General features: G+C 42.9%; 1 protein-coding gene across 2 annotated transcripts in view; it reads left to right on the forward strand.

The window, feature by feature from the left end:
* UBE4B (ubiquitination factor E4B) overlaps positions 1-15,298 on the forward strand; it is a 52,667-nt gene extending 37,369 nt beyond the window's left edge. For both annotated transcript variants that reach the window (XM_060758937.2, XM_060758936.2), the window contains 12 exons: positions 2,033-2,171; positions 3,889-3,988; positions 4,085-4,212; positions 4,807-4,905; positions 5,502-5,737; positions 7,145-7,271; positions 7,467-7,611; positions 9,150-9,284; positions 10,163-10,354; positions 12,657-12,831; positions 12,955-13,101; positions 13,227-15,298. In XM_060758937.2, coding sequence (XP_060614920.2) covers positions 2,033-2,171; positions 3,889-3,988; positions 4,085-4,212; positions 4,807-4,905; positions 5,502-5,737; positions 7,145-7,271; positions 7,467-7,611; positions 9,150-9,284; positions 10,163-10,354; positions 12,657-12,831; positions 12,955-13,101; positions 13,227-13,288 — 1,685 coding nt within the window. In that variant the 3' untranslated portion in view covers positions 13,289-15,298. The remainder of the gene's footprint in view (positions 1-2,032; positions 2,172-3,888; positions 3,989-4,084; positions 4,213-4,806; positions 4,906-5,501; positions 5,738-7,144; positions 7,272-7,466; positions 7,612-9,149; positions 9,285-10,162; positions 10,355-12,656; positions 12,832-12,954; positions 13,102-13,226) is intronic.
* The last annotated feature ends 697 nt before the right edge of the window (positions 15,299-15,995 follow it).

The raw sequence follows: 15,995 nt of genomic DNA on the forward strand, positions 1-15,995 counted from the left end.
GAGGATGATGTGGTCTCCTCTGGAGGTTTTTCAGCAGAGGCTGGGTGGCCATCTGTCAGGAGGGCTCTGATTGTGCTTTTCCTGTGTGGCAAAAGGGAGGTGGACTGGATGGCCCTTGGGGACTCTTCCAACTCTAGGATTCAATAATAATAATCTTTATTTATTATGATGGAGTTTCCTTCTCTAGAGGCTTCTCAGTAGAGCTGGATGGTCATCTGTCAGGAGGGCTTTGACTGTGCTTTTAGAATGGGATTGGACTGGATGGCCCTTGGGGAGGTTTTTAAGCAGAGGCTGGGTGGTCATCTGTCAGGAGGGCTTTGATGGTGCTTTTCCTGCCTGGCTGAAGGGAGATGGCCTGAATGGCCCTTGGGGACTCTTTCAACTCTAAGATTCAATAATAATAATAATAATAATAATAATAATAATAATAATTTTTGATGAGGATGATGTGGTCTCCTTGTCTGGAGGTTTTTCAGCAGAGGCTGGGTGGCCATCTGTCAGGAGGGCTTTGATTGTGCTTTTTCTGCCTGGCTGAAGGGAGGTGGCCTGGATGGCCCTTGGGGACTCTTTCAACTATAAGATTCAATAATTATTATTATTATTATTATTATTATTATTGATGAGGATGATGTGGTCTCCTTCTCTGGAGGTTTTTCAGCAGAGGCTGGGTGGCCATCTTTCTGGAGGGGTTTGATTGTGCTTTTCCTTCATTGGCAAAAGGGAGGTCGACTGGATGGCCCTTGGGAGTCCCTTCCAGGTCTAACATTCTATGGATGTTCCTCCTTCCGTCTCTCCAGTGATCAAAGATAAACATCCTTCAGGAGTTCCCAACCTTTGGGTCTCTAGGCATTTTGGACTTCAACTCCCAGAAGTCCCAGCCAGTTTACCAGCTGTTAGGAATTATTTATTTTATTTATTTATTTTATTTACTGCACTTGTAGACCGCCGTTCTCAGCCCTAGGGCGACTCACGGCGGTGTACAACATGTAAAAACAGGTACAATTTACAACATAAGCAATATCACATTAAACAACATCACTATCAATAATACAATTACACTAAATCATTCGCGACGTCTCATTGTTGAATCACAATCCAAATCTCGTTATCCATGTTCCGTTCCAATCGTCATTGCCAGTTATTGCAGCACTTACTCAAACGCCTTCTCAAACAACCACGTCTTTAGTCTCTTGCGGAATGACATAAGGGAGGGCGCCAGTCTGATGTCCACAGGGAGGGTGTTCCACAGCTGGGGGGCCACCACCGAGAAGGCCCTATCCCTCGTCCCCGCCAGGCGTGCCTGTGAGGCAGGCGGGATCGAGAGAAGGGCCTCCCCAGACGATCTCAAAGTCCTCGTGGGCTCATAGGCCGAGATGCGGTCAGATAGGTATTTTGGGCCGGAACCGTTTAGGGCTTTGTAGGCCAACACCAGCACCTTGAATTGGGCCCGGTAGCAAATCGGCAGCCAGTGGAGCTGGTACAACAAGGGCGTTGTATGCTCCCTGCGTCCTGCTCCTGTTAGTAACATGGCTGCCGCGCGCTGGACTAGCTGGAGCTTCCGGGCCATCTTCAAGGGCAGCCCCACGTAGAGAGCGTTGCAGTAGTCAAGGCGGGATGTTACCAGAGCGTGTACCACCGTGGCCAAGTCAGACTTCCCGAGGTACGGGCGCAGCTGGCGCACGAGCCTAAGCTGTGCAAATGCTCCCCTGGTCACCGCTGAGACCTGGGGATCCAGGCTCAACGATGAATCCAGGATCACACCCAAGCTGCGAACCTGCGCCTTCAAGGGGAGTGCGACCCCATCCAGCACAGGCTGTAACCCTATACCCTGCTCGGCCTTGCGACTGACCAGGAGTACCTCTATCTTGTCTGGATTCAATTTCAGACAATTTCAGAATTATGAGAGCTGAGGCCCAAAATACTCGGAGGCCCAAAGGTTGAGAACCACTTCTGCAAAGCACTGAGAAGGCGCTGGGCTCTGTATATGTGTAAGAATGCATCTTGACTTTTTGTTGTTATTTTCTCCCTCCAGCGAGAGACCTGTCTCTTTTCTCCGAGCCCAAATTCCCGACCGAGTGCTTCTTCCTGACCCTCCACGCGCACCATCTTTCCATCCTCCCAAGCTGCCGCCGATACATCCGCAGACTGAGGGCCATCCGGGAGCTGAACAGGTAAACATGACCAGAAATATATTTTATTTTATTTTATTTATTTACAGCATTGATATGCCGCCTTTCTCACCCCGAAGGGGACTCAGAGCGGCTTACAAGATATATATCCATACAATATATTATGTTATTAGCATAGAGCAATATCAGTATTAAATATTATTATATTGTACTGTACCATTATATTGTAATATAATATAATGAATGAAGAATGAAGAGAGGGGCCAGGAAGGCAGTTCCACCTTGTCTCCTGCACTGTGCTTATAATAAATATAATATAATATATTGTATATATTTATTATTATTTATTTATTTACTTTGCTTGTATACTGCAGTTTCTCAGCCTAACCGGCGACTCAACGCGGTTTACAACAAGGGTAAAATCAATCACAATATACAATTTAAAACACAAAAGCACAATATACAGTATTACACAACAATAACAACACAATGCTTCTCATCACTAGAATCATGATCCAAATTCGTCGTCCATATTTCCATTCCTGTAATCGTCACATTCATTATATACATATAATATTGATAATATTATAATGTAATACATTATAATATTAATATTAATGTAATACATTATACTACTACTAATAATAATATAATATTATAATTATATATTTTATATTAAATGTTATATTACTAATAATATTACAGTATAATGTTATAGTACAATGTAATATTACATGTATTATTATTAATAATATTATTTATTTGTTAATTTATGATATTTATATGCCACCCTTCTCACCCCGAAGGGGACTCAGAGCGGCTTACAAGTAAAAAGTAAATACATTATATTATATTATTATCATAGTGCAATATTAATATTATATATTACATTGTACTATAACATCATACTGTAATATTATTAGCAATATTACATTTAATATAAAATATACAAATACTGTATATACTCGAGTATAAGCCTAGTTTTTCAGTCCTTTTTTTAGGTTGAAAAAGTCTCCCCCAGCTTATACTCGAGTCAATGTTATTTATTATTTTACTTTGTTGATGTTATTATTATTATTACATTTATTATTTTCTTATTGGTGTTATTACTACATTTATTTTACTCTATTTATTATTGTTATTGTTACATTTATTATTTTACTGTATTGTTATTACATTTATTATTTTATTCTATTATTACTGTTGTTATTACATTCCATTATTTTACTCTATTATTATTATTATTATTATTATTATTATTATACTCTATTTATTATTATTGGAGGACATGTAAGCATATTCACTTTGAAGAAGGTTAGAATAATGGTGTAATCAGAGTTGGACAGTCTTATCTGGAATTACAGTTTTATGTAAATATTCAAAAACATTTACCCTAATGCTGCCTAAATTAATATAATGTTATTGGTATCTATTTTTATTTTGAAATTTGCCAGTAGCTACTGCATTTCCCACCCTTGGCTTATACTCGAGTCAATAAATTTTCCCAGTTTTTTGTGGTAAAATTAGATGGCTCGGCTTATATTCGGGTTGGCTTATACTCGAGTATATATGGTATAATATTATATTATTAGTAGTATTATATTGCATTACATTATAATATTATAAATATTATATGTAGATACAATATATTATATTATTAGCATAGCACAGGAGACAAGGTGGAATATATGTGTGTGTGTGTATATATATATTTAAATTCCTTTCTATATTTTCTATGTGTTTTTTCTTTTGTGTATAGGACTGTGGAGGATTTGAAAAACAACGAAAGCCAGTGGAAGGATTCCCCTCTGGCCACCAGGCATCGAGAAATGCTGAAACGCTGCAAAACGCAGCTCAAGGTTGGTAGTGTTTTCATGCGGAGGCTGAATTTGTAGTATCGGAGTCTGTTCTTTATTTGTGCTTTTGCTGAGCTTTTGTGTAATTTCCTCCTGCAGAAGCTGGTGCGGTGTAAAGCCTGTGCCGATGCCGGCCTCTTGGACGAGAACTTCTTGCGGAGGTGCCTCAATTTCTACAGCATCGTGATCCAGCTCTTGCTCCGGATCCTGGACCCTGCCTACCCCGAGTGAGTGCCTCTAATTACCAATAATCTAAAACTCACCATGACTTTTGGCCTAATAATAAGTGGGTAATAATAATAGTAACAATAATAATAAATTATATTATTATTATTTCAATAATAAATTATATTATTATTATTTCAATAATAATTATTTATATTATTAATTACATTTATTATTTTAATAATTGAAGAGAAACAACTGGAAAAGCTGACACAATATGAGGATTCAAAGATCAAACTGCAAAGGCTCTGGCACAAGCCAGTCAAGGTGGTCCCAGTGGTGATCGGCACACTGGGTGCAGCGCCTAAAGACCTTGGCCTGCACTTAAACACAATCGACGCTGACAAAATTACCATCTGCCAGCTGCAAAAGGCCACTTTACTGGGATCTGCATGCATTATTTGCCGATACATCACACCATCCTAGACACTTGGGAAGTGTCCGACATGTGATCCAATACAAAAGCCAGGATAGCGATATTGTTTGCTGTGTACTAACCTTGTTATGTATAAAATGATAATGATGATGATAATAATAATAATAATAATAATAATAATATACGAAGTGACCGCTTTCTCCCCTCTTCCTGTCCACAGCATCAAGCTGCCTTTAAACCTAGACGTCCCGAAAGTGTTTGCGGCGTTGCCTGAGTTCTACGTGGAGGATGTCGCGGAGTTCTTGTTTTTTATTGTTCAGTAAGTTTCGATTTTGAAAAAGTCCCATTTTGAGAGAAGCCTTTGCTCTTCTGTGAGGTGTGTAAAGGGCAGATAAGATTTTAGTATGTGTGCGAGGAAAGACATTGCATCTTTTCTGAACTGTATGAAAACTAGAAAACCACGGTGTTGAAACTCGACCACATCCTGCACAGGCTTAGAATTGGCCGTCTGGAGGGACGTTGCCCAGGGGTCTCATGTCCCCGCATGGGAAGCTGGAGCTGACAGGCAGGAGCTCACCCCATCGCACGGATTAGAATTGGTGACCTTCAGGTCTGCAGTTCAGCCGGCACAAGGGTGTAACCCATTGCGCCATCACGGCTCCTTACTTTAGAAATGCTTTTTCCTTTTTGAAGTTACCCAACACACAGGAAAGAGAGAAACCCAGAAGCGGGATCCTGAGGTAAAACTTAACACTAAAGTCGCCCCTAAATTTCACAATGCATCCCCCACGATGCTGACAAACAATGACGGGAGACATTACCTGAATCCCCCTTGGGGTGAGAAAAGCGGTATACAAATATTGTAAATAAATAAATAAATAAATAAATAAATAAAAATAATAATTTTCCTTCCAGATATTCGCCTCAGGTACTTTATGAGCCCTGCACTCAGGACGTGGTGACCTTCCTCGTGGTGATGCTCTGCAACCAGAACTACATCCGGAACCCCTATTTGGTGGCCAAACTGGTGGAGGTGATGTTCATGACCAACCCGGCTGTCCAACCGCGGACGCAGAAGTTCTTCGAGATGATCGAGAACCACCCGCTCTCCACCAAGTTGCTGGTGCCTTCCCTGATGAAGTTCTACACAGGTCAGCCCTTGGCAACAACAACAACAACAATTATCTTAAAAGGCCAGAGAAGATAATTTAAAAGTTCAATTTCCTATATTGAAACATAGAGCAGAGTCCTTAGAGCTCTGGCATGATCATCAGCATAGATGAAATTCTCAGTCCCTTCTGGCAGTGGCTGATCATTTGTGTAAATGTTAAACATTGATGTTGCGAGCTGATTTTCCTTGTAATAGGCAGTAAGAGCACCTCAAGCTTCGGAGAGCTTCTTTTCAACCATTTCAAAGCTCCCTGCTTGGGCGATGATGGCATGATCATCGACATAGATGAAACTCTTTGTCTTTTCTAGCAGTGGCTGGTCATTTGTGTAAATGTGAAACATAGATGGAGCAAGTGCCTAAAGCTGTGGAGAGTTCTGCAACCATTTCAGAGCTCCCTGCGTGGGTGGTGATGGCGCGATCGTCAGCATAGATTAAACTCTGTGTCTTTTCTGGCGGTATCTGGTCATTTGTGTAATTGTTAAACATTGATGGAGCATACACACTGCCCTGAGGCAAGCTGCTCTTTTGTTTCTGCCATCTGCTACTCCGGCCCTAGAACTCAACAAAAAAGCTCCTGTTCTGTAGCAGATTTCCTATGAAGTGGGTGAGGCGGTTGTGATATTATATCATTTTTTCAGGTGGGAAAAAATTCCTTTCTTGCTAAGAGTTGAAGAGTAAATAAAAATAAAATATGGATGGAAGACAGACTTAATACAAGGGGGGAAAATACAAGGTTTTTTGGTCATGTCAGGCGCGATTTGAGAAACTGCAAGTCGCTTCTGGTGCAAGAGAATTGGCTGTCTGCAAGGACGTTGCCCAGAGGACACCTGGATGTTTTGATGTTTTTACCATCCTTGTGGGAGGCTTCTCTCATGTCCCTGCATGAGGAGCTGGAGCTGACAGAGGGAGCTCGTCCACGCACTCTCCGGATTCGAACCTGCAACCTGTCGGTCTTCAGTCCTGCCGTGAATATAGATTGAGGAGACTCTAGAAATGTAGTCAAAGTAATCTAGTTTCAATGGGAAAATCTGGAGTATGTTAAGATGGGAAATCTGGGGTGAAATTATTATAAGAATTAAATTTCTGTAGAAATGTTTACATATGTGATTTTGAAGGCTTTCATGGACTTCTGTGAGTTTTCCAGGCTGAACGACCATGTTCCCGAAGCATTCTCTCCTGACGTTTCACCTGCATATAAACTCCATTTTCCTCGTTTCCAACACAACCTCACAACCCTATAGATGCAAGCATAATGTCAGGAGAAAATGCTTCTGGAACATGGTCATACAGCCCAGAAAACACACAACAACCCAATATTTACATAATTTGTGCTTCCCTATAGATCTAATTTTAATGAACTATTCTTTTCTCTTCCTTCCTTCCCCAGATGTTGAGCACACCGGGGCCACCAGTGAATTCTACGACAAATTCACAATCCGCTACCATATCAGCACCATCTTCAAAAGTCTCTGGCAGAACATCGCTCACCATGGCACTTTCATGGAGGAGTTCAAGTGAGTCATGACGCTTGCACCTGCTCTCCGTTACGCATTTCCCTCCTCGATTATTTCTTTGCAAGAGGGGAAAACGAGGCTGAGAAATAAACCATTATCTTGGCTTGACTCTCCCAGGGAGTTACCCAAGTTCTGCCTCTGTGTTAGGAACCATCTTAACTGTTGTGTCTTCTTTTTTTCCCATCGAACCTCCAGCTCAGGCAAGCAGTTTGTCCGTTATATTAACATGTTGATCAACGACACGACGTTCCTGCTGGACGAGAGTTTGGAGTCCCTGAAGCGTATCCACGAAGTGCAGGAGGAGATGAGGAACAAGGAACACTGGGACCTGTTGCCCCGGGTGAGGAAGAACTCCTTCGTCCTCCTCGCTCTCGAGATCCTTAGCCGAAAGAGCCCACAAGAATGTCCCTCATCTTAGTTGCACTGTTTAACTACTGATTCTTTAGCTAAGTAGTGAAAAGAAAGAAGTAATTCCTTATTATGTCTTACTCATTATTGGTAATATGAATTAATTTCTATCTATCTGTCTTAGATAAATAAATAAACAAACAGGGGGATGTATAAACGGATAGATAGGTAGATAAATAAATACAGAAGGATGGGTGGATGGGTGGGTGGATGGATGGATGGATGGATAGATAGAGAGATGTATGGATGGATAGATGGATAGGTGGATGGATATCTGGATGGATAGATAGATACATGGATCAATGGATGGATGGATTGATCGATAGATAGATAGATAGATAGATGGATAGATAGATGCATGGGTGGATGGATGGATGGATAGATACATAGATGGATGGATAGATAGACAGAAAGATGCATGAATTGATAGTAGGACGGATGGATAGAGAGATGGATGGATAGATGGATGGATGGATGGATGGACGGATGGACGGACAGACAGACAGACAGAAATATGCATGAATTGATGGATGGATGGATAGATAGATAGATAGATAGATGCATGGATAGAGAGATAGATGGATCGATTGATCGATAGATGGATGGATAGATAGATGCATGCATGGATGGATGGATAGACAGAGAGAGATGCATGATGGTTAGATAGATGGATGGATGGATGAACAGCTAGATAGCCAGATGCATGGATGGATGGATAGACGGACGGACATATGCATTCATGCATGTATGGATGGATAGATAGATAGAGTTGTGTGGAGATGCATGGATCGATGGATGGATAGATAGATGCATGGATAGATAGATGCATGGATGAATGGATAAAGAGACATAGAGATGCATAGATGGATGGATAGATAGATGCATGTGTGGGTGGGTGGATAGACAGCCAGCCAGATAGATTAATTATATACCTTATAGATTTAGCAGATATTCTAGCCTTGGCTGCATTAGTCTTTCTGTGTTTTCGTCACACTTTTTAATACTTTTTTTAAGGGTGCGACTTATGTGATGAAAAAAAAATCTGCCTTTGATCTGTCTGTCCATTTGTCCTTCTTTCTCCAAAGTCAAGGCAATTTACAAAATCTGAAAAGGAGAAAAGAGGGAAGAGTGAAGCTTCAGAGACCTCCATGTCAGTTTTTGTAAACTGCCTTAAGGCTTCAGAGGGAGGAGAAAGAGAATAGCGGATCTCTGGAGACATATCTTTCATAGTTTTTAAACTATCAAAGTTTTAAAAATGGTGGTGCGACTATTATGTGATGAAATATAATACTTACAAACTGTGCTCTACGGATAGTTCTCTTGTTCCAGAGAAGACAGTGATTTGACCGTAGAGGTAGATGTGGCTAAAAGGCAATGCCTTTATTGCTTGCACATTCAATGTGGGGCAGAGATAGCTGAAGTATACCTTACTCCCCCCCCCCCCCCCCCCCTCACTCTCTCTTTCTGTAGGACCAGCAACAGGCCCGACAGTCTCAGCTGGTGCAGGACGAACGGGTGTCGCGCTCTTATCTGGCCCTGGCCACCGAAACCGTGGACATGTTCCATATCCTCACGAAGCAAGTTCAGAAGCCTTTCCTCAGACCTGTGAGTAGACACTCAAGAGGCCTTGAATTGCTTGAGTCACCATGCTCCGACTTGATGCAGGGTGAACTACAACTTCCATCATGTGGAGTCAGGCCCTCAAACTCCTCCACTATGTTTAGTTGCTGATTATTAGTTCTGCTCTGTTTGTTGTGCAGACAGAGTTGAAAAGAATAGGAAAGGATTAAGGGAGAGGCAGTGGGCGAGGTCATGCAAATTCCACACCAGTGGAGAGAGTCGGAAACACTGGGATTGCTGATTAGTTCTGCTCTGTTTGTTGTGCGGATAGAGTTGGAAAGAGTAGGAAAGGGTTAAGGGAGAGTCAGTGAGCAGGGTCATGCAAATTCCACACCACTGGAGAGAGTCAGGAACACTGGGATTGCTGATTAGTTCTGCTCTGTTTGTTGTGCAGATAGAGTTGGAAAGAGTAGGAAAGGATTAAGGGAGAGGCAGTGGGCAGGGTCATGCAAATTCCACACCAGTGGAGAGAGTCAGAAACACTGGGATGTCTGTGGTGGAGGAAAAACAGAAAATCTAGGATAAAATTATCCCCGAATGAATGTCTTCACTTGATGCTTATGGAGAACATCGGCAGGGCTTTTGCATATGTTTACAGTGCTCTCTATAACATGCAATGCCATTGGATGAAGGGTCTTTGGTGTCTCCTGAGTGGTGGGAGCCATAGCTGTTTGTGAAGGCAGGAGCATCTCAGCCACACACACACATACATATTTTAACTTATATTCTGTGTATAGATCTCTGAAAGTAGGTTGAGCTCAGCATCCAACCTGTGCAGAACAAGGAGATAAATTGGCTTTGTGTCTCTCAAGCGCTTTGCATTCATGGCAAATGCAATCCCTCCTCCTCCGTGATCTTTCCAGGAACTTGGGCCGCGCCTGGCCGCGATGCTGAACTTCAACCTCCAGCAGTTGTGTGGCCCCAAGTGCCGTGACCTGAAGGTCGAGAACCCCGAGAAGTATGGCTTCGAACCAAAGAAACTCCTGGACCAACTGACGGACATCTACCTGCAGCTGGACTGTGCCCGCTTCGCAAAACAAATAGCCGACGACCAGGTGAGGAAAAGCATGGCTGGGGTGGGAAAAATCCACAGTTGGTTTGTTTACAGGTGAGTATTATATGGAATTCACGGAAGGGAGGAAAAAGGGCTCCAGTTCCCAAAAGCAGGCAGATTCTCCCTTGACTCACAAAAATGTCACATAATTTGCGGTCCCAAGGAAAGTGCTGGGCAGAGTGCCATGAACGTTGCCTCCTCTCCTCTGCAAATCCTTATGCCACTGGAATTAAAATGTCACCTAACATCCACCAGATGTTTGATGTTTTGATTTCAATGTTTCAAGGCTTTTGTTGCACTCCAGACCAGGAAATATTTATTTATTTATTTATTTACTTACTTACTGCGCTTATATACCGCAATTCTCAGCCCTTTAAGGGCGACTCATTGCGGTGTACAACATGAAAAAACAAGTGCAAATACAAAACATAGTGCAAAATAATCCACATCATTATCAGAAAAACATCTTATCAAAACATCAACATTACTACAAAAATTCCTACTACATTCCGAATCGTCTCATCGTCAATCCACAATCCAATGTCATTTCCGTTGTTCCATTCCTATGATCAAATTACCAGTCTTCTTGGTCAAATGCCTTCTTAAATAGCCAGGTCTTTAACTTCCTGCGGAATATCAACAAGGAGGGGGCTAGCCTGATGTCCACGGGAAGGGTGTTCCACAGCCGAGGAGCCACCACCGAGAAGGCCCTATCTCTCGTCCCCGCCAGCCGTGCCTATGACGCAGGCGGGATCGAGAGCAGGGCCTCCCCGGAAGATCTCAAAGTCCTCGTGGGCTCATAGGCCGAGAGGCGGTCAGTCAGGTATCTTGGGCCGGAACCGTTTAGGGCTTTATAGGCCAAAGCCAGCACCTTGATTTGGCCCCTCTGACTATAAACGCACCACACGTTGAGTGAAGGAACAATCTTTTTCATTAAAGCTTAGCAAAAAAGCCAGTAGAAATAAATGCTTGTAAAGATAGATAAGATTCCAAAAAGCAATAAGGCCCAGACAACATATTGCAGCAAAAGAAAACCAAAAACATAAGCAACAAGCAACAACATCATGAATACATTAACAATATAACTATTATATAGCACTAAAAGTAATAGCACGAGTAGTAATAATAGCAATAGTAGTAATAATAATTTATTAATATACTAGCCATCCTCTGCCACGTGTTGCTGTGGCCCAGTCTGTGTATATGTGTTTTGTGTGTATATGTATTTATGTATATGTGTATATATATGGTTTTGCACATGCGTTGTAATGTATTTTTGTTTTTCGGCTTTTTAAGTCTCTTCTGCTGTGTTTTCCAGTATTTTTATGAGCAATGGTCACTCGTTGGCCTGACAGGTGTCTTTGTGTTCAAATTTGGTGTCAATTCGGCCACTGGTTTTTGAGTTCTGTTAATCCCACAAACGAACATTACATTTCTATTTATATAGACTAGCTGTTCCCTGCCACGCGTTGCTGTGGCCCACATGGGGGTTCTGTGTGGGAGGCTTGGCCCAATTCTATTGTTGGTGGGATTCAGAATGCTCTGTGATTGTAGGTGAACTATAAATCCCAGCAACTACGACTCCCAAATGTCAAGATTCTATTTTTCCTAAACTCCACCAGTGTTCACATTTGGACATACTGAGTATTCGTGTAGAGTTTGGTCCAGATCCATCATTGTTTGAGTCCACAGTGATTTCTGGATGTAGGTAAACTACAACTCCCACACTCAACGTCAATGCCCACCAAACTCTTGTAGTGTTTTCTGTTGGTCATGGGAGTTCTGTGTCCCAAGATTGGTTCAATTCCATCATTGGTGGAGCTCAGAATGCTCTTTGATTGTAGGTGAACTATAAATCCCAGCAACCACAACTCCCAAATGACAAAAATCAATTGTTTTTGAGTGAAGGACATATATTGGGTTGTTAGGTGTCTTGTGTCCAAATTTGGTGTCAATTCGCCCAGGGGTTTTTGAGTTCTGTTAATCCCACAAACGAACATTACCTTTTTATTTATATAGATTACAACATGGTTGAAACAGAGAGATAAAACACAACACGATTAAAATGCATATAGCAAGATACAATGAGTAATAATAATGCAGTAATAATAAGAGGAAGGCCAAGAGAGACCCCTTTTAACAAAACCCTGTGATAGGTTTGGCTGAATGTCGCCATTCAGTCGGAAGAGGCACAAAGCCACATGACAACGAGGGGCCACTTTGAGCTCTAGTTGCCTCCCTGGTACTTCGAACCCAGAACCGGCCTTTCCCTGGTGGGTTCTGATCATCTTTTGGTTTTGCAGAGATCCTACAGCAAGGAGCTCTTTGAGGAGGTGATTTCGAAGATGAGGAAAGCTGGCATCAAGTCGACCATAGCGATCGAGAAATTCAAGCTGCTGGCCGAGAAGGTCGAGGAGATCGTGGCCAAGAACGCCAGGGCCGAAATCGACTACAGCGACGCTCCGGATGAGTTCAGAGGCAAGTCGCTTTCTTTTAGCCGGAATAGGGTGTGTGTTCTGTTTACAAATTTCTCTTCCTCATGGTTTTAAGTTTTGCAAAGTTGGTTTTGAAGTCTGCCATTGAATCCTTCCTTTCCTTCAGATCCGCTCATGGACACGCTGATGACGGACCCGGTGAGGTTGCCCTCGGGGACCATCATGGACCGATCCATCATCCTCCGGCACCTCCTGAACTCCTCCACAGATCCCTTCAACCGGCAAACGCTAACGGAGAACATGCTGGAACCAGGTAGGGAGCGGCGTTAGGGGAATATGATAGATAGATAGATAGATAGATAGATAGATAGATAGGGAGGAATGCCAATTTCAGCCTTTCCAGCTTGGCTGACGTGTGCCCTTTGTTGTTCCTTCCAGTCCCGGAGCTGAAAGAGCAGATCCAAGCTTGGATGCGAGACAAGCAGAACTCTGACAATTGAGCCCCCCCTCAAATGGCGGAGCAGCCGTGGCGCGGCCCCCTGGGAAAAGCAGGGCATGATGGGCCGGAAAGCGATTGGAGGGGGGCGCCTTTCCGCCGAGGAGGCCGTGGGACTGCTTTGGAAGCGGAAGCTCACTCAGTGCCTGCTGCTGCCAAGGAATCCGGACGCTTGCGGAGAAAAGAGGAGAAGAACAGCGGCAAAAAAACAAACAAAAACGAAACCCTAAAAAAGGATAACAAAAAAAATAATCACATACAAACCAACCGCAGCTTAATTCTTGTACATATATTTAAGTGATAAAAAAACCCCAAACCCATTGTGGGGGGCGGGGCTAAGTTTTAGGAAGTTGTTTGGAAGCAAACTCCTCCGGTGTCTCCTAACGTTGGGGTTTGTCCGGCGGAAATCTTTCTTTCTTCTTTTTCATTTTAGCGAAAGGCCTCTACGGATCAGGGCAGCGAACCCTTGTTGTGTCCTGTCCCACCCGTTCCCCCTGTTTAATATCTCCGTTAATTTGATTGTGATTGAAAACTCGGAACATTTTTGCTGCTAAAGCCGTCCCCAGCCCTTTGTTTTCTCCCCCGTTCCCTTTTTGCACCTCCTCTTTTTCTCCCTTGTTCCCCTTTCGTACCGCCTCTTTCCTCCCCCGTTTCCCTTTCATATCACCTCTTTTCTCCCCGTTACTCTTTCGTACCGCCTTTTTTCTCTCCATTCCTCTTCTGCGCCACCTCTTTTCTCCTCCGTTCCCCTTTTGTACCACCTCTTTTCTCCGCTGTTCCCCTTTCATACCGCCTCTTTTCTTCCCGTTACTCTTTCGTACTGCTTCTTTTCTCTCCATTCCTCTTCTGCGCCACCTCTTTTCTCCTCTGTTCCCCTTTCATACCGCCTCTTTTCTCCGCCGTTCCCCTTTCGAACCGCTTCTTTTCTCACCCGTTCCTCTTTCGTACCGCTTCTTTTCTCCCCGTTCCTCTTTCGCACCGCCTCTTTTCTTCCCCGTTTCCCTTTCGTACTGCGTTTCTCCCTGTTCCTTTTTCATACTGCTTCTTTTCTCCATTCCCCTTTTGCACCGCCTCTTTTCTCCCCCGTTCACCTTTCGCACCTCCTCCTTTTCTTTTCCCAATATGAAGAAAACCTTCCCGCGATTACAAAACTACGAGCCCTTCTCTGACCCCAAGAGAACATAATCTTGAACAGATGAGTGTGCCTGCAACAAGGGGGGATTTCGGGGAGGGAGGGAGATATCATATTTTTCTATTAAGCATATTCATTTATTTTTTATTTGGTAGGCCGTACTTGAGAAGAGTGGCTCGCGATAGCAAACGCCTCTCCGTTTTTGTTTTGGGCGGACGGGATTTCGAGTTGTCCCTCTTTTGCCTCTTTCTGAGATTCACATTTTGGGTGGACTTTTCTTTTCTCGTCAAAGCCTTGAAATGTACTCAAAACATCTGCGGAATCCCAGGGCTTCAAAAAGGTATATATATGGAGACAGGGAGCTATACATATATATATATAAATATAAGATCCTCTTAAAGCCAGAGATCCTGATAAGGGTCCAGAGTCATTTTTCTTCTTCTCGGCGCCTACCAATCCAAAAGGGCAGGGGATGCATTTTTACGTTGCGTGTACCACGTTTTGTATCCATGGCTTGGCCTTACCAAAGCAAAAAAAAGGGTGCAGAAAAAAATAAAATAAAAAATAGAATAAAAAAATAATAAATAATAATACGTAGACTTGCTTTTTTTAAAGAAAAATAAATAAATAGAAACTCTATACAAAAAAAAAAAGACGGAAACATTTTTGTATGACCGACTGCCCCCTGCTTTAACGATACTTGAATTTCGTTTTTAAAACAAAGGATTTGAAACCACCGTGTTTTAAAATGATAATAATAATTAAGCCTGAAAAGAAAATCCGTTTTTTTTCCTTTCTTTTCTTTTCTTTTTCCACTGACAGCGTCCTCTGTTCAGTTCCTGATTCTTGAACAATAATAAATGGTGATACGCATTCACAAGACTCTTCCTGCCTGGGTCGTTCTTCATTGTCTTTTATTGGGATGAGAGACTGCTGGGTGACCACTAGTCGAATTGTCCACTTTGAGGTCGTATCAGCTGAAGCTGGGAGTAAACACTCCTGGCCATTGTCGCTTCTACCAGGGCTGACATTGGAGAGAAGAACCAGGAGAATGCCAAGCTGCGAACACACACTTTCAGGGGAGTGTATGTCAGAAATATTAAATATTAACTAGGCATTTTTAATTACAAAAAGCACTGAAAGAGTTAAATGGATGTAATGACTCAGCAGAAGCTGCAGTTTAATATAGGCAGGTGTGCCTGAAGCTTAGTAGCCCTCAGTCTGGGAGAGGTCTCTGTGGGAGAAGGGCCTCAGTGTGCTAGTAGGCCTCTGTATGAGAAGGCCTCAGTGTGAGGTGGACCTCTGTATGAGAAGGCTCCAGTGTTAGTTTGCCTCAGTGGGAGAAAGGCTTCAGTGTGAGGTAGGCCTCAGTATGAGAAGGCTCTAGTGTTAGTTCGCCTCAGTGGGAGAAAGGCCTCAGTGTGAGGTAGGCCTCAGTATGAGAAGGCTCCAGTGTTAGTTTGCTTCACTGGGAGAAAGGCCTCAGTGTGAGGTAGGCCTCAGTATGAGAAGGCTCCAGTGTTAGTTCGCCTCAGTGGGAGAAAGGCCTCAGTGTGAGGTAGGCCTCAGTGTTAGTAGG

The sequence above is a fragment of the Anolis sagrei genome, chromosome 13, assembly GCF_037176765.1.
Source record: "Anolis sagrei isolate rAnoSag1 chromosome 13, rAnoSag1.mat, whole genome shotgun sequence".
NCBI classification, from domain to species: domain Eukaryota; kingdom Metazoa; phylum Chordata; class Lepidosauria; order Squamata; family Dactyloidae; genus Anolis; species Anolis sagrei.